Source organism: Xenopus tropicalis, chromosome 3 (genome assembly GCF_000004195.4).
Source record: "Xenopus tropicalis strain Nigerian chromosome 3, UCB_Xtro_10.0, whole genome shotgun sequence".
NCBI classification, from domain to species: Eukaryota; Metazoa; Chordata; class Amphibia; order Anura; family Pipidae; genus Xenopus; species Xenopus tropicalis.
In genome coordinates this window covers 45,543,444-45,562,849 of record NC_030679.2, presented here as the reverse complement: position 1 = coordinate 45,562,849, position 19,406 = coordinate 45,543,444, and the positions used below count along the sequence as shown (strand labels likewise).

General features: G+C 38.9%; 1 protein-coding gene across 3 annotated transcripts in view; it reads right to left on the bottom strand.

The window, feature by feature from the left end:
- Nucleotides 1-8,003, bottom strand: part of rgs14 (regulator of G-protein signaling 14) — a 37,902-nt gene extending 29,899 nt beyond the window's left edge. Inside the window, exons 1-4 of one of the 3 annotated variants that reach the window (XM_002938062.5) lie at nucleotides 7,865-8,003; nucleotides 4,567-4,588; nucleotides 2,502-2,662; nucleotides 1,605-1,697 (exon numbers count right to left, since the gene is read on the bottom strand). In XM_002938062.5, coding sequence (XP_002938108.3) covers nucleotides 1,605-1,697; nucleotides 2,502-2,662; nucleotides 4,567-4,588; nucleotides 7,865-7,909 — 321 coding nt within the window. In that variant the 5' untranslated portion in view covers nucleotides 7,910-8,003. Of the gene's footprint in view, nucleotides 1-1,604; nucleotides 1,698-2,501; nucleotides 2,663-2,830; nucleotides 3,371-4,566; nucleotides 4,589-7,864 lie in introns of those variants that run through there. The other 2 variants (XM_031898836.1, XM_004912854.4) reach the window with 2 other exon arrangements.
- Between the last annotated feature and the right edge of the window lie 11,403 nt (nucleotides 8,004-19,406).

Sequence of the window (19,406 nt, the reverse complement as noted above, 5' to 3'; positions counted from 1 at the left end):
TTTTTAAAACTACTACTCCCAGGATGGCATACACAGAGGCGCTGATATTCTAGAACAAGATGTGCATTTTGGATAGAAAAATAAATTTTCAGCTTCTGAATTATCAGATGGGTTGGTGAAATGTAAACAGACAAAGCTATGGGTTTGTACACAAAACACAGAAAGAAATCGCCAGCGCTCGGTCTAACCCACGCTGTAGCATTGACCAGCTGCTAGAAACACACTATTGTGCCAGCGCTCGGTCTAACCCACAATCTGGAGTTGACCAGCTGCTATAACTGATAAAAAGCTATGGGTTTAAAGCAACTATGAAGCTTTTCTGCCACTACAATTTAGAAACATTTGCTTTCAGATAAGTCACCGGGGCTAACCACACCAATTAAACTGGACGCATCGAGGAAACAATGAACAATACAGGCAGTTTATACAGAAGATCAGATCAGATAGAAGAAGTGCATTTAGCAAAGTGCATGACAGATGCAGCAGATGCCATCAGACACACATTTATGCTCTTTTTTCCATTCTTCCCTTTAGCAAATGCCATGAACAGTGATGATAAACACCATTCTGTACATAGTCAAACTCAGTGACCAGTCAGATCCTTAGCATAAAGTCCAGTACAGTGTATGTAAAAAAGGACAGTCAACATAAAGAAAAATCTTCAGCACACCACTTACATACATATTCTCAGAGGGTGCTTAACTTCCACGGCCGCTCCCAAGCCTTTTCTCCATGTAGCTTTGCAAAGGGAAAGAAGCACACCAGTTGTGTCGGCAATGCCTTTAAATCATTGATTTGCAGAAATGAGCAAAACTGTTTTGCTCATTTCTGCAAATAAATGATTTAAAGGCATTGCCGACACAACTGGTGTGCTTCTTTCCCTTTGCAAAGCTATATGTAAAAAAGGACAACACAAGGTGGGTTTGATTCCTATGGAAAAGAGGTGTAGGTGTGTGTGTGTGTGTGGTGGGGTGGGGGGGGTGCGTTAGAGTGGACAATACTTTGGATATCTTCTTGAATAGAAAATATATCCAGGACCAAACTGATATCCAAAGCTAAAGTTAGTTTTGTATTAAGTGAATGTTTATGTGTGTGTGTTTGTATGTGTGTGTTTGTATGTCTGTGTGTGTTTATATGAATATATTCATATATTCACATTTACTGAGAGTTGCACAATCAAAACAATTGTTAGCTTTCTTTCCTAATGTAAGTGAGGGACAACATGGAAGGGTTCAGCTGGATGAAGAACTGTTTTTATTGTAAACCAAGTCAACACTTCTATCATTAGACAATAAGAATATATAATACTATACAAGGGTTATGCTGTCATCAACAAGGCTGTGACTAGTGAGTCAATAACAGCTTCATACTCAAAGTAAATGAAAAATAATTACACATTCACTCTCATTTCCATGAGACAATTACAAAAGAAAAATAAAATATTATGGTGTAGATACAATATAGATATTTCCCAGCTTTCCCTCTGGGCCAGCAGTGCAGTGCAGACCCTGATATATGAGCTGCTTACCAGTACTTATACAACTGCAATAAACACATAAATATTTTATATGATTTTTTTTTTTTTTTAAACAAAACTAATTTACCTTTTCTGAATCATCATTAGAGATGGATTGGAATTTCTCACAAGCCTTCCAGAAATATATATTCTCTGCACTGTATTCCTTCTTTAGGAACTCCTGTAAGCAGAAGGGCGAATGTGTGCATATAAAAGATGTTTGCAGTTTGTCAAGCAAAAAATCTTAGCAAACTAGTTGCACATTGCCATTATACCCAGATTTGATATAATATAGGGCTCATGTACTTCTGCAAGTACAGTATGAACACCGCGCTTTCCCCACAGTCACTTGCGTGTAAAACACTCGCACTTCTGTATAGTTGCGCTCGGCACCACTCAGTCTTTCCTGCCTTCTATTCCAAAATGAAGGCTTCTGCTTCTACTGACACAGGAGGACCCTGGAGCTACCACCAACGTCTGAACCAGGTAATAGCTTGAGGGTTACCTCAGCACTCTGCATTATTTTGGCACAGTTTATTTGCACTGAAAAAATAGCGTGCACGCAGTGATGCAGAGAGACATTTTTTAAATATTTTGGTGAACAGGACGAAATTGTGGCAGGAGTAGTGCAATTAAGTCAAGAACCTACCATTTGTAACCACTATGATGCTGGAATTCTGGGAAAAAAAAACTCATTTTGAAAAAAACATTGCGATTGTGGGCTAAATTGCAATTTGCTCACTTCGTCTGCAGATGTGCCTTGTGTACACTATGCAGTGAAATTTAGCTGCAGAACTTGCTGTCCATACTAATGCATCAAATGCTTTATTTCAAGAAGTGCATTTTATATACAAGCATCAGATTTATTATAAGCATTAGGTGTTTCCTTTTGGTTATACTATAGGTCTAATTTTTATCCTTAAGTCAAGGTTATCTTTAACCAATGCTAGATATAGTGAGGAGACACTCTTTAATTCTGACATACCGTGAAGTACTCCACCCCAAGGGGATCCTGAAGAAGCCTCTCAAAAGATACAGCCCAGCTGGCCACTGATTTCTCTGGAGCAAGTCCTCCAATCTGTACACTGGGCAGGCTGTTGAGGCTGTGGTTGCTTCCTCGTCCATGTGGGATGGCATTATTTAATTCTACAAAACACAAACACATTTGCAATTGCTACAAAATCTGCCAGTGCTGATCCGGATTGCCTTGATATGTTTAGCTGCTGAACATATCGATGCATCTCTCTCCGCACCAAAAAGATGCTAGTATTTTAGTATGTATCACCTTCAATATGTGTACTTTGATATACTTACCTTTGTGGTGGTGGTGGTGATGGTGGTGGTGATGATGGTGGTGACTGTGAAACAAAACATCTTTCCAAAAACACTGTATGCGCATGATAAAGGCACCATGTTCGTGCAAATCATGCCCAAACGCAGACATTTTACCATTGCATTACATTAGTAGGAGGAAAGGGTATGCATTGGCTTTATCCATGCAACCCCTTACCAAAGTATCTTAAACACTGCAAAGCACAAGGGCAAAGGCAGTCTAGTAAGTTTTGTAGGTTGTTTTTATCTCCAAAACACACAACACTGCCTTCAATACAATAGTTTCTGTTTTAGTGTGAAGTTGCTGAGAGATGATTATTAAGCTATTGTTCTTTTAGGCCCTAGGCACAGAAGTCACTTTTAAATGGGCCTTTAAACACTTTCCTCTTATCTCCCACTTTAGACTTATCATTACATCAACTTGGTTTGACAGTGCTGAGAAGCCTTTACCCTGAATTGCTTTAAGCTTTAATTACATTTCAATGTACAGTAAGAAGTACGCATTGACTATGCTTATACACTATAACATTACATGCATAAGGACTGTACCATATGAATATAGGATATCTATTTGTGATGTATGGCAGGCTGTGCAAGCAGTACCATTAAGCTATACATGTAAGAGCCTATTTATCATGTATAAAAATTGCCACAATTAAAAAAGCTCTTTTGGGCAGGGCTCTCTTCACCTCCATTGTATTGGTTATTGATTGCTTTATATGTTACTCTGTATGTCCAATGTATGTAACCCACCTATTGTACAGCGCTGCGGAATATGTTGGCGCTTTATAAATAAATGTTAATAATAATAATAATTAAAAAAAAAAAAATCTTATCACCAGGCATCACCATGTAAAACACATAATATTTATCACTGCAAGTATACATTTTTGGCATAAAAGTATTCTATATAACTTTCTGCTATAAAGGGCAGCAGCTTCTTGAAGATGCTGTATAAAAACAGAGATGATTCATCTGTTTTTTTTCGTCATTTTTACTGCAGGTAATTGCCACAATAATTTTTCCATATAAATACAATGATGTAAAATAATAGTTTTAAATATGGCAATCTGGTGGCATAAAAGAAAATGCACAGCTTTATAACTTCTTAGGGGCTGATTTACTAAGACACGAATTCCGACCGAATTAGAAAAATTCCGATTGGAAAACGAACATTTTGCGACTTTTTCGTATTTTTTGCGTTTTTTTCGGCGCCTTTACGACTTTTCGGAAATTATTGCGACTTTTTCGTTACCAATACGATTTGCGCGAAAAAACACGAGTTTTTCGTAGCCATTCCGAAAGTTGCGATTTTTTCGTAGCGTTAAAACTTGCGCAAAAAGTTGCGATTTTTTCGTAGTGTTAAAACTTGGGCAAAACGTTGCGCCTTTTAAGTTTTAACGCTACGAAAAAAGCGCAACTTTTCGCGCAAGCTTTAACGCTACGAAAAAATCGCAACTTTCGGAATGGCTACGAAAAACTCGCGTTTTTCCGCAAAAATCGTATTGGTAACGAAAAAGTCGTGAAAATTTTCCGCAAAAAACGCAAAATACCGATCATTACGAAAAAAACGCAATCGGACGCATTCGGCCCGTTCGTGAGTAAGTAAATGGGCCCCATAGTGTACAATAATACACTTTACAAAGATATGTCCATTCAGGCAACACATCCAAGTGATGCAAAAGCCTAATATCTCTACAGCTGTCTGTGCAACTCACCTCCATCAGAAACTGCCAGCACCTAAAAGAAAAGACAATATAAGGTTAAATATTGGAATTCTGCAGTTATTTGCTTTCAGGCAAAGGGTAACTTGGCAATACCGTTGTCCATAAAAATAAGACTATTTGGCAAAGATTACAATAGGAACAGCATCACCTTTACATGACCACTAGAAATGCCATCTATAAGCGATAACACAAGTATTATGGAAGCTTCCACTTGTATGTATAAGTATAATACCTCAAACTCCATTAAGGCTGATGTCCCATGGGTGCCCATACATGGGCTGCTACTGATTCAGTCCTTCAGACTAATTCAGCAGCTTATCTGCCTGTGTATGATCCCCCATCCCCCTCGAGAGGCCTACCCTACTGGTATCTGGCCTTAAATTGGCCCTCGATCGGGCAGGTTTGACTTTCCTTTGGATCGGGGACCGCACTGGCTCGTTGAAGTGGCCCTTGGTTCGACGGTGCCTATGCCCACCATTGTAATTCGATTGACCCTAGGGCCAAACAATTAAATTACCCCAATATCAGCCACCTTAGGTGGGCATATTGGGAGAAGATCTGCTCAACAAACTAGCAAACTACCCTGTATGGCCCTGTATGGCCACCCTTAGTCACCTGCAATAGATCTCTGCTACTGGCAGCAACTAATCTCTCCAAAATGCCTTTTCACCGGCAACAATATGAATCACTGATCGGAAGGCCTATGCAACACTTTGTTTTCTGAAGCTGAATGAAGTTTCCTCCTGCAAGCAACTTTGCATAGGCCTTTCCAACAAAGATTGCCTTTGTTGCTGGCGGAAAGGCATTTCTGTCACCCACGGCAGCAGAGATCTATAGCAGGCAACAAAATCCTTTTATACTAAAACCTTCTATACTTTCCATACCTGACACATACTAAAGGTGCCCATACACCTTTAGATCCGCTCGCTTGGCGATGTCACCAAGCGAGCGGATCTTCTCCCGATATTCCCCACCTACGGATGGGCGATATCGGGAGAATCCAGGCTAATTTGATTGTTTGGCCCTGGGGCCAAAAGGTCAAATTATTACGGCGGGTATAGGCAAAGATGATCCGGGTACCGCATCAACGTGCCAATGCGGTCCCCGATCCGACTAGATTTTTTAACCTGCCCAATCGAGATCTGGCCGATTTCAGCCTGTGCAGTGGTTAATGAGATGATGGGCAGGGGTGGGTAATCAGGTGAGGGAGCCTGCCTCTGGCTCCCTCGCGTTCTTTTTGGGGGTTTTTTTCCTCATGTTTTGGTCTGGCATTGATACCTGCTTATACATTTTCCCTGACAAGAAACTCACTCATACACATATTGTTTTCATGCTAAGTTAGCTTGCCATGCAGATAATCATGCATGGATCAGTCAAACTCTATAAAAATGGTAAGATCATACTAAAAGTACAACAAAACCATCAGGTAATTTGGTCTTTAGAATGAACCCTTGCAAATCCACATGTTCCATCTGAACTACACCACATTATGTCTTGCGCCAAGACTTATTATATAAAACAGCAATAGAATTTGAGACTACTGTTTTAAGGGAATGGCAGGCAGGACAATTTGTTGCACTTAATCTGCAACACTGCAAGTGACAAAATATCTGAAGTTACATTTCTGTAACTAATCCAAATCACTAATGGTAAACCATATCCATGTAGTCACCTGAGGCAACATGTGATGCATATGTTTTAGCACTGATTTCCCTTAATCCTGGTAGAAATGTAAACTTGGATGCTCGGTCGCTGCACAGGAGATTAAGTACAGGTGAAAAAAGTCCTATGTGCCAATAAACATACTGGGGAGAATGATAAATATCATGTAAACCAAAAAAATGTTTAATGTGTACCAGGCCATGAACAAACACAAAGGTGGATATAATGTTTTTAATGTATTTGCATCACTATAATGGTATAAAGAGCAGTCTCCAGCACCAACCTCCCTCTGCTATACTAACTAAGCTGAGAGTGGCAGCCTGCCCACCTCTCTGTTTAATATTGGCCAGTCAGGATAAGTATATTAAAAGTTAGGAGTGCCCATATAAAACACAAGGCTGGAAGCTAAGTGCTTTTATATATAACCCAGACCCTCAATATTACTTCTAATATCCCAATGATTTTTAAAAAGTTACTCTTGGAGCTTTATAAAGGACAATAAAGCATTTTTATTCAAAGATTGGCATTTTAGTACCATTATTAAAAAAAACATTTCTGCAACAGTTCTTTGGATACAGATGGCTCCAAAATGTCATAGAGGTGTTGTAAATCAGTATACACATAGAGGAAGAAACAATCTCCATGTCTTGCACATTTGATTTAGATCACTGTTTCTAAATCTTTAATGCTCACTAAAAGTTTTGGGTCCAGGTGGACTCCTTGCTCCCTGTACTTAGATCCTAAAATGCAAACCCTTTCTACTGTACTGAGATATCTCTGAAAAGGGTTAAAAAAATGCATTTTTTGTTTGTAGTTAAAAGATAAACACCACTTTATTTAAAATAGATGAATGCCGTTCAAGCCTTCCTCTGTAAACAAGAGCTGGTGTTCTCTGTGGTTTGTTTGGCCTGCTCTGTTTAGAAGAAAACTCATTTTCTGGCCATGGTGATGTCACAAACCTGTTCTGCAAGCTTCAAATACCCTTTTGCAATCACTTCCGTAGTTACCATTCTCCTCGTTTGATGTGGCATCTGCATGTTGGTCTATGGCAGTGAAAACTCAGGCCCCGGACAGACCTTTGGGTTACCTATATGAACCGCCGTCACTGAACACGCAAAACAGTCAAGGGCTGCATATGAGCAGATACCTTTTTACTATCAACACCGGAAAACCACAACGTAAATTAACCTCCGATTCATTTCGTAACACCCTGTCTAACAGCATGCATGAATGTTAGGTCTATGATTTTATTAAATAAAATAATGTAATCCAGTGACATAAAATGCAGTTAATAGCAGTAAGGCTAGTCACATTAACCATCCTCTGTAGCAGTAAAAAACATTTGTTATAAATAACATTGCAAACAAATATTTATAGTTGTACATAATATTTATATGAAAACAATTAGTGTGGAATTTCTCCCTTCTCATGCCATGACAGGAAAACCATTCTACAAATGCATACTAAAATGAACTGTGATGTGCCAGACAATAATCCTTTGCTTTAAATAGCTTGTTCCGCTTGTTAGTTCCACATATACGTGTTGCTCAGCACAAGAAGCTACTTACTATCATTGCAAGTCAGATGAACACTTGCACACATGGTCAACACTGCCAAAGGTACTCACCATCCTTCCATTAGGAACATCCAGGTGCTTGATTTTTCCCAGCATTCCGTCCTACACTAATCACAACAGTTCATCATTCAGATCAGAGCATTTTGGAATGAATGCAGGAACTCGATGAAAATGACAACAACACCCAACTCTAGCATATGTCATCAACATCCTCAAAAGCCACACTACCTCTTTACTTAAAACCCACAGGAAGCGTTGCCATGGGTACCGTACCACAGCAGGAAGATGGGTTATCAGCTGAAAAAATTACTCTTCCTCCTCTCACGTAAAAAATACTATTGTAGTAACATACAGGCAATGATTAACCCAGCTAAATACAGAAATGAAATATCTATCAGTGAGCTGTCATTACTTTTATTTCTTGGGAAATGACATTGCTTCAGCCACTTTACTAACAGATGGCTGCTTTATAGCTATACAACAACTGTTTGTAATAAAATACTTAATTACATAATTATATTTTTGTCTTCAGAATCGGGTCTTTAATGGAGTTGCCGATCAATCATTTTGGGCGCCACACATACACAGATGATCATGAAATCTGGTTACAAACTGAATAAAATATCCGTTCATGTGCAGATTTATGCTACCTAGCTCTATAGAGGGTACAGGGTTATGACCATAGATAGGGTGTTACCACAAGTGACAAATATCACAAATGCTGCTGCCCACAGAAACCAAGTGTTCCAATCTAATCTGATTATTGGTTGCTATGTGCAGCATCACAGGTGATATTTATCTCATACGTTGAAAAGCACTAGATTATTTGTTATCATTAACACATAAAATATATGGCTAAAAAGAACCTTATGTATATTTATATACAGTATATATACATATATATATAATGGATATATATTATATATTAATTAACTCCATAATGCTAAAAATTCAAAATCTGCCCCTTAATAGCAGAAAATTGGTCTATTATATAGACAATGTTGGATATCACTGATTTATGGTATATGACCAGTTTTTAGATATTGCTAAAAAGTTTTAATTTTATGGCTGGTACAGATATTGAGATATATAACATTGACTGAGAACATTTATACAAAAATAGAACATTACTGACGATTCATAAACGTAATAAGATGACACAGATAGAAGCTCCCTAACAGGGCTTCTTGTCAGGAAAATATAAAATAAGATTCAGGATTAATGTACTTGTGAGATCTACAACCTAATACAATTTAGCTTCATATAGGATGGTCATGCATGCCAGAATCCCAACCAGCAGGACCTTATGCAGAAAAGGTCACTACCCTTGCACATTTAGAAAAGGCTTTTTGTGTCTAATGGTACATGCAACAGAATGGAGCAACCCATGGTCCTGCAGTTTGTCAGTACTGCTGCTTGTAGCCAGGTCTGGACTGGGATTCAAAATAGGCCCTGGCATTTCAAGTACACAGAGACCCAATCAGCCCCCCACCGCCCTACTAAACAATGACTGTTTATGGCATCTTACAGCAGCCCCTCTGGGGCACAGATTGCCAGTCTAAGCCTGCTTGCAACTGGCCATAAACATGTTGAGAATAATAGAAGATATAATGAACTCTCCTGCAGGCCAGCACGTACCTACTGCCTAGAACAATGTACACATCAAAATTTTTATACATGATCTTAGTAACTCAGGCTAAAATGCTTCAAGTTACAGCTTACCTCTCGTGTATCTAGGGAGCGATTGATATAGATTGACTTTGTAGTTTTGAACTTGTTCCTCAGTGTAGAGAGGCGGCATCTGGTCTTTTTGGCCTCCCAAAAAGAGAACTCCAGGAACTGCAAGGAGCGCTAGGAAAGAAAGGGGGAGAATTGTAAAAGAAAATGGCTACTTCAGATACTAAGACCTGGTTGGACATTAGAAAATAAGCAATTCAGTAAGATTACAGAAAGCTCATGGCATGCATTCAAAATGGCAGTCAGGTATTACATGGTTTGTAAAGCCTTTGGAAAGAGTCACTAATTAGGACGACCAGGAGCAGCATCATGGCAGGTGGTTGTACCCTTACCTACCTAAGTGTATTCCAAACTAACCGGTTCCCTTCTACCCAAGAATTTTCCCCTTTAAAGAAGAGTCCATGGTGAATGTATTAAAGGTGCTGCTTTTTTAACACATTGATCAATAAAACAGGTTTAAACATGTAACGCAAAAACTAATGCTGACAACCAACCACAGGAATGCTTGCCATGGTGGCAACCCAGCGCAGCCAACAAGGTGAAGGAAAGTAAGTCTCACTCAAAACCCCATCACCCAGGACCAATATCCAAGGAGGTTGCAACTGAACTCCACTCCAACACCAGCATGTAATCCCCTCAGCCTCCCAATTACTTCCCAAGAAAACATCCAAACGATCGAAAACCTTACCCCACTCAACCACAACATTGCAAGCCTGAAATAGGCTCAACCTTAACCTGTCAGTTTTATCTTCTAATGCTGATGGACTCCTGCTGTATAAATATGGCAGCCCCCTCATAGAGGAACATGGGGGATCAGATAGGTAATGTAAAAGCATTGGGCAAATCCTTTAATAGCAAAATTATAAATAGCATGCAAAGGCAATGTAATCATAGGTGTAAAAAATGATTCTGGCATACAGGTAGCTTCATTCTTTAAAAAAATCGAAATCTCCTTCTAGACCTTTACGGGTGCAAAGAAATCACACTTGTGTCACATGCATTTTGAACACTGAACTTAAAGAAAATGTGTAATTTTTTTAATACATAACTGATTCCACTGTTCCCCAATCCCACCTTGGGCTCACAGTTTAATGTAACCCCTCCACCTTGTTTCACTGGGAAGTGATTCTGGGTCTTGTTGCCCCTCTGCTTTCCATGATGGGTGGATAAACTATTCATCATAATGGAACAAGGTGAGAGAGGGGCTAAATAATAAGTAGGAGTTAGAAAATGCAAATAGAGGCTGACTATTGCTGCAATACTGCTATGGCAGGGTTATGTTCTGTTAAAAAGACTATAATGTAGCTAGATTAAAACTCACAGCATACTTTGTTAATATTTTGAAGTATGCTGGAGTTGTAGTCCAGAAACATTTAAATAATATTCCCTTTGGTGAACATTTATTCTGCTAACTATGTCTTATCACTCTCCTTAGCTCACCTTTAGCATTTTCCTCCCATTACCTATGTACACACTTGTCATTTAGATGATGGGATGTTTACTAGTTGCCTAATATTTGTTCAGGAAAGTTACTATGGCAACCCCTTCTTCCATATCTCACGTCAGAATGACACCAGGGCTCTCAGTCATCTCTTGGAGACGGCCCTCAATGTACTTTGCACATGGAAACACACTTCAGTGACATTACTACAGTGGAGAATTTAAAAAAACATATGCATATGACACCAATGGACCAAGCAAAATACACCAGCATGAAAACTGCATCATACATTACATTTTTAGTATGTACATTTAATGGGATGCAACCCAAAATGGGATTTGCACATATGAATGTAGTATCTGCCTGTGCCTTTATATTCTGTTTTTTAATAGCTAGCTGATTAACAGACCCCTGAAGAAACATACAAGGCTGTTTTCTACTACTGCATTGTTTCAAGAGAGAGAACCAGCAGTGTAGAAGGGACAGACAAATACAACTTTCAGTTTGCTTAGAAATAGAACTCTCCCTGTTCTTCTACAGCTTCACACAACGTTGTTCAAGCACAGCAAATTCCTTCTGCCCTGTATAATTACAATCAAAGAGTCTTGATGCACAGGGCTAACTTGCCCATGGAGACGGCACAGATGGCCTTACTATCATATTATAGGTAAATTTGAATATTATAAGATGCAATAAAAAAATTAGGGCACATTTACTTATGCAACTGTCTCAGAATTCCAGTGGAATTGTGGGCATGTTGGGAGCTGCACCTGCCACACTTGCACCCAATGCATCAGAATGATTGATGTTTGCCTGTGATTTGTTTGTTGCAAATCTGCTGCACCTAATCCCGCAAGCTGTAGTGACAACCCTGCAATTACTGCTATGTTCAGGGTGGTTGTAGCTCAAGGGTTCCACAGCATCAATATGCACACTTGTGAATGATTCAGCTAAAGAGAAAGGATGGATGCAACAGAACTTAGCACTCTTAGAACTGTATGGAAGTGTAAGGAGTGTGTCTGGAGGCAAGTACCTTTAAAGAATGACATCAATAAGTGCTATATTTGCTTTCATTTTAGCAGGACTACACTTGAAGTTGCATTAATAAATGAGCACTGAGGTAGCATTGAGGTCTGTGGTTTTTGATGAAGATGTGGGGTCCAGAGTAGTGCTATGGATCAACAGCTATGGGGCATTTAAAATAAAGCATCTGCTAAAAAAAAACAGAAATACTCTGGCACATTCCCAGTCTTAAAGGGCTGCTTTTTAACTGCGTTGTGATTGCAGCAATAGGGGAATAAGCTGGCTATACTGGACTTCCAGATCACATTTCAAAAGCAGAACTGTTATTACTGCTCCCATTATTTTTTTACTAATCTGAAGTATTTCCTTTTTCACCCCACAATCAATCACCATGCTCTGTTTTATTTTGCTAGAAGAACAAATCCTTAATAAAGAAATAGATATATATCCATAGGGGGATTTTATGAGGGTACGGATAGATTGTACTGCTATTAAAGGCATTGCACTCACCATTTTATTAAAATAATATTAATGGTTTATGGGCTAAACTCTGCCAGATTCAAATGACCATTCAATTCTCTTACACCAGGAACGCAACCCATAGATTTCATATTGCTCATTACTATAAAACAAACAGAACCTCAAAGGCCACCTCTTCATGGGATATCACAAGAACAGACAATCTGTAGCTGCTTCCAAGTAAAAAGACACTGTGCTATGTGAATGCTATAATTAAGTACAAATATGCTCTACTATCCCAAAGCTAATTATACAGCCAACAGTAAATAATCCTATATATCATAAATACACTGAGGTGATATCAACCCTTTATATACTTTGTAGCAATATAAAGTAACCAAAAAGGACCTCTAGGACAACTTGACGTAGGCCCTAGGGCTTTTTCTATGTTTAAGAGTGACACACAGAGCTATTAGTAGCAGCAACTTGTCGTGGCTACAGAAACAGACAATGCTGATCATTTACTGATAATTGTGTCTACATGTGTCTTAGCAGAGGCAATTTTCCATACTGTTTATAGCAGGGTATTTTCTGGGATTTTTTAGCTGTGACAAGCAGCTGCTACTAAGTAGCTCCATGTTTGTTCACCCTAAATGTGGTCTATACTAACATTGTCTCTAACCAATTGTCTGTTGATTATATGACAATGCAGATATTAACAAATGGCAGAGATTTCAAGGGTTATTATAGGAAAGAAAAGAAATCAGGGAAAATGCAATTTATGTTACCTTTCGCTCAGGTTCTGAAAACATCCTGGGTATCAGTGGGAAGAACGGAGATGAAGCTGAGCATCAGGACAGTGCTATCAGAGAGTGCAAAGAGAGGGAGAGAAAGACTTTGGAACTATGGAAAAAAAGCCCACAGATGCTGACGTCTATAATAAGCGTGCAAGCGCTCGCTCTGTCAGTAAAGTAAACAAGAATGTGATTATGGAAGGAAAGTACACTGGACCAAAACAAGCACTGTGCATGCAACTAATGCAGTGAGACCTATTAAGTGCTCTGAAAGTGCCCTGAATACTAAAACACAAATAGGCACCTTGCCGCTAGAAATAGAATTATTTTCAAGTAGGTTTTGGGCAAAGAGAAGGGGATGGGCTGTGCTAAACTCGGTGACCTTTTCCATCATGCATGCTAAAGCATGGTATTAAGATTCTTTTTCCCAGCAGATAAAATATTTTTTTTGCTTGCAAAGAACCTGTTATCTTCTTACTTCCTGTCAGAGCTCTGGCTCACTGTATAAGTATAGAACCCTTGATTCTCTTTCTGAAAGACATAATAGGGTTGATTCACTAAAGTGCGATAAGTTTTATCGCACTTTTTTTGCGTTAAAATAGACGCGGCAATTAGCACGCGATTCACTACAGTGTTGTCGCATATCGCATGCGTTAATTTTCGCGCAACCGCATGCGTTAATTAGCGCGCTGAAAAGAATACTAACGCATGATTCACAAGCACTTAGACGCGCTAAATATCGCATTAGGCTATGCGAAAATTAACAACTACTTGAAGCAGGCGGTAATTATAGAAAAGTACAGTTAATGAGCTTTTGGCAATAAAATATGGTCTTTGCAGTGTTATTTATTCAAGTATGTGTACGAAAATAATGGCATTATTATGGTACTATAGCAGCGCATATTTTGTCACGACAAATACATTACACGTTATATTTTGGCGACTATTCGCCGTTGGTAATCTCGTGATAGGCACGACTTGCGCCCATTTTGTGTCAGAGCCTGCAGTGATACAGAGAGCCAACTTGCCTGGGGTATCAGAGCTCCGACTGGTGGAGAGGCGCTACATCTGCCGCTACCTCCTGCGTGAATCCTATGACAGGCAGCCGCTGGGGATTGTAGGGGTCCATGCAAGGAAGAGGGCAATCCTCCGCAGGCTGATGCGGAGGTTAGAACATCGGTTTGCCCTCAGAATGGACCTCAGACTTCTCCATCGGATATGGTCAGATATTAAGCGCAGGAGTCCAGATTTAGTCGCTGAAATAGTGGAAGGTAATTATTGTACTTTATTCTGGTTTTAAAGAATACGTTAATTAAATATATATATATTATTATTAGATATGGTACCCTCAGCAGGACATTGGGTCAGAAAAACAGAATTTACCAAAGCTTGCCAGTATAATTTCCATCTTATCATTACTATCCTTACTTAGTATGGCAGCTTTTTTAGCCTTCCCAAACTTGCCTGACAGTTAAAAATAAAACTTAGCAGTAGTATGCATAGTATGAGTAATTTGGGGAAGGACCACGAATGTTTTAGGGGGCCCTGGCTAAAATGTCTGTGTGTCCTTTATATTGATGTGAGGGTTCACAGGGGGGGGGGGCAGTGGGAGGAGGGGGAGGAGGGGGCCCCAAAAAATTTTGTTGTGAGGGGCCCTGTTATTTATGATGGTGGCCCTCTGTGTATGAATGTATATATATATGTATAATATATTTAAATAACATCTTGCAATACTATCTCACAGAACTTCAGCTGGATATAGCGCCTCATCCAGAGGCCCAACCCAGGCCCCCCAGGCTGCAGAGGCTCCCCAGGCCCCCGAGGCCCCCCAGGCACCCAAGGCCCCCGAGCCAGCAGAGGCCCCTGAGCCAGCAGAGGCCGATTTTGCTCCCCTGGCTGAAGACTGGGAAGAGGCAAGTCCTCCGACCAAAGAAGTGGGGACCCAAAAATCACCATCCAGGATTGACCTCACTCTTTGGTCCATACAGGAGGACCTTGCCTATATGAAGGCCCAGTTGGCCAGAGTGGAGCAAAAAGTGGACACATTTATGGGCAGCAAGCCCTAAGTTTTTATATTTTTATATTTTTATAGGTTTAAAAATTCTATTGTTGTAATAAAAGTTGTTTTATTTTTGTACTTTTAAACTGAGTAATGTCTAATTATTTAGCCTTCATTGATATGGTATTCTATACTTTCATGTAGTTTCCCTGCACTCTTACATTTATCAGTAACAGCATCAATATGCTTTATGGGTTAAATGTTTGCAAATATTCTGCCAACAATTTAGTCTTTAGCCCATTATGCTGAATAGTAAAACTTGTGTTAATTAGTACGTAGCGTATCAAATGTTTTGTTGCCAGAATAATTGCAATATTATATTTGTCCCCGTTTAATAAAGTGCCCATAACATATTTGCCATTTATTCTGTGTCTAAAATGTGCCACTAAATTTAAGCCACTTTAGTAAATGGACCCCTAAGTATTTGGCCAAAGATTTCTTAAATGCCCCCCCCCCCCTATTTACTGGCCTAATTTGATGTTGTACTACACAGCTTTGAGGACATAAGTTGCACACATAATAATAGGCATGCCATACATACATTACATACAAGTAAAGTAAGTAGGAAAGAAGGCAAAAAGGAAGTAAAGACAGTAAGAAAAATACTGCGTTAATTAGCGCGCATGCGAAAAGTAGTGCACACTTTATTTAGCGTGACTAAAATATCGCATGCAGTATTGCGCGTAAATTAGCGCAAGTGTGCTTATAGTGAATCGTGCGTTAAGTCGCGAAAATTTAGACGCTATAAAATTTTTAACGCACGCTATAAATAGCGCACGTTTTAACGCACTTTAGTGAATCAGCCCTAATCTTAAACAGGCATTATTGTGTTTGCTGCATTATAATAGGGAGAGCATTTATTTTTAAATAGAGGGGAGAAATAAGAAAGAAAAACTATTGTACTTTTTAATTAAAGGGGGATTATACCACTTTTGTACAACCACTGTTTTTAACCATTCCCTTCTGTATTAAAGACTCTAGCTTGATTGATTCTGTTTCACACTAGCCTCCATAGAATGAATACAATAAAACAGAGGAAAAGACTAAGGTCCAGACTGACATTCTGAATATTCAGGCAAGAACTAGAGAAGTTGCTATAAATTGCCATAGACCATCACTTTATATTTTGCTCTGAGGGGTTTTGGGGCTTTGGTATATCTGAAATGCCAGTGGATATTTTAAATCTCTTTAAATCTCTGGACCTGCAATAACTCATAATACTTTGCAATTGGACACAAGAATAATATCAGTCAATGGCTGTCAGACCCCTTGGGTGTGGCCAGAATTTGGGAGTGTAATGGCCGTAGGAGATTCACAGAAAGCTGGGAAAGCACAATCACTGGGCAAAATAGACTGAACCAGAGCTTGGGCTTGAGACGGAATCTGACAGAGCTCCTGGGTTGATTACTCCTTTAGGTCGCATTTATATATCCGTCGATAGTTTCCCCCCTCTATCAATCATCTATTTATCTATCTGTCATTGGCCGTTATATAATGAATTAAAGGGGAAGTTCACCTTAAAATTCATCTTTAGCATGTTATAGATGCTACCATTCTAAGTTTATAATACCTCTCAACCTTCGAGGCCCCAAAACATGACAATTTAGTTACAACCCCAGTATACATCAGCCATGCCCATTTACACCTTTACCACCCCTAATCAACACATAATTTAACCCACATTCTGGTAAACTATGTCCCTTTTGGGGTCCACAATACCAGACAGGAAAATTGGGCCTTTGGCAGGTATATTTTACAATTCCTTTTTGTTTTTATGTTTTTTGAGTTATTTAACCCCTTGCAGATATCCAGCCAGAAATGTTATAAGCTACTACATAAAGAAAAACAGCACTAAATATGTTGCCAATATAATATGTACTAAGAGTGACAACAGGGGACACAACTAAAGTCCATTATGCCCCAAACAGCAGGCCAGTAGCTACAATGTGGCTCTGATAAAGGCTATGTAGCAATATATATATAAACATTATTATTATAAGATATATAAAGTTTCATTAGCAACATTAAATATAAGAGATGGGTAAAACATTGTCAAAAATAAGGAGATAACATATATTTATGAAAAGGTTATAAAGATACTAGCAGCCACATAACAGCCTCAGAATGCATCTCCTTTGTAGCTGTTAGGCCCAGTATAGCATACTTTACTTCAGGCTACAGAGAGGAAATAATTTACAAATATCAAAACCCACCAAATCCACATTAAAAATGAAAAAAAAATGAATTTAAGATAAATTTCCTGTTTTAGTGGAGAATATGCCCCAGTTCATTAAACTGAGGCAAATAATATGCTGAAATGTTAAGGTTTTCTTCTGGAAGAACAATGCCACTGAGCATCTTACTAAAGAACAGTTTAATTTGGGATTGGGCCACTAGAGGGCAGCTTTAGCTCAATGAAACCATATCTATAATAGTGCTTGCTCTTGCAACTGCTGCTTGCAGGAGAGAATTCTGCAAGGATTGAGCAACCATAGGCTGATGTGAATGATGTATAATAAAGTGCTGGAAAATATATTAGTTCTATATAAATAAAGAACACTGTAATCATAATAATAAAATCTTACTACAATGTTACTTTAATAAACAGAATAGTTGTCCAAAGACAGGAAACATAAATCACTGGCACAAAAGATATTTCATGAACATTGTTTGATCTGTGAAATCTGTGAATTTATACACCCAATCACTTATCATTAAAACTTTTATAACATTGTTTCAATGATTATGGCCATTTTCTGTAACACTAACAGATAGCTTAGAGTTCTTCCCCTTTAACAACAATTCAGCTCCCCTGCTAAGCCCCATAACAATGAATTGCTAGGCTGAGTGTTGCACCATTCCACCCACTTTCTTTAAAACAAAAGAGGGTGTGTTTGAGGTTTAAGAAGTTCCCATAGAGACACAATCAGGAAGCACAACACATGTCCCAAACACAAATATACAAAATAAGGGAGACACAGCAGTGCTATGTAACTAGGGAAACCCGTGCAAGGTTGGAAAGAGGCATGGAGCATTCTGTAACTCATTCCTACTGATTCAGGTAACTCGCTTCACTCTGGTTGGCAGAACTTTTTATCTATATTAAATTAGGTAGCAAGCCTTTACACTCAGGGAACAGGCTTTACACTTACATGCACTACTGTGCATTCATGCAGGGCTGCCACTGGAATGGGGGAACTGCTGTAAGGGGTCTGGGGCATTTTAGGTCCCCGTTTAAATGAGCCCTGTAGGCTTCATTCAATAAAACTGCAGAATTGCCCCGTGTAAGATTAAAGTATTTTACCGGCAAATGTGACCAGAAGCTGCCAGTTCTAATGTATCAATGCAGACAAACATGGTGTGCTATCATTTTCTGATGAAGGGTGCCCTCTAGTGCATCTTAATATACTGTGTATAAATAAAGTGGACACTTTTTAGATATTAGGGCTTCTTTACTACATTTCCACTGGTGTTATAACTCACGGTGCCATTTTGATAATTATTATAATTACTGATCAAAGATAATTGCTGCTTGGTTTAAGTGGGTTGTTAGAACAGTTACAAACCTATGCTAATAAAAAAGCCATTCTGTAATATTCTGGGAGACGATATGTTGCTGATATACAGTATGTTTTTGTGTTTTATGGATTATAAATGTGCAGGTGTCAGTACTGAACTGAGTTCAAGTAAGGTATTGGCCCCACTCCACCTCCACTCCATGTGCCTTCACTTTTAAACAAAAATATTTATATTTATATACAGTATATAAGAACACAGAGGAGCACTACACTTAACTGTAAGGCCAACTGTTGAAGGGGAAAGGGAACTATAAAGAGAAAAAGTACTGCACTAATGGGAACTTCCCAAACAAAAAAGTGTTTTATTTATAAACATTCCAAATTTTTAAGTAAATTAAATACTTTTCTGTGAGATAATAAACCTTCTGCTCAGGCACTTAACTTTTAAAATATGGTTTAATGAGAAAGGTAACCTAATATAAACATTCCAGTGACCAAACAGCTCACAAGACCATGGCAATGCAGAAACATTTGAGCATCCGGGATGACCACCAGCGCGCCA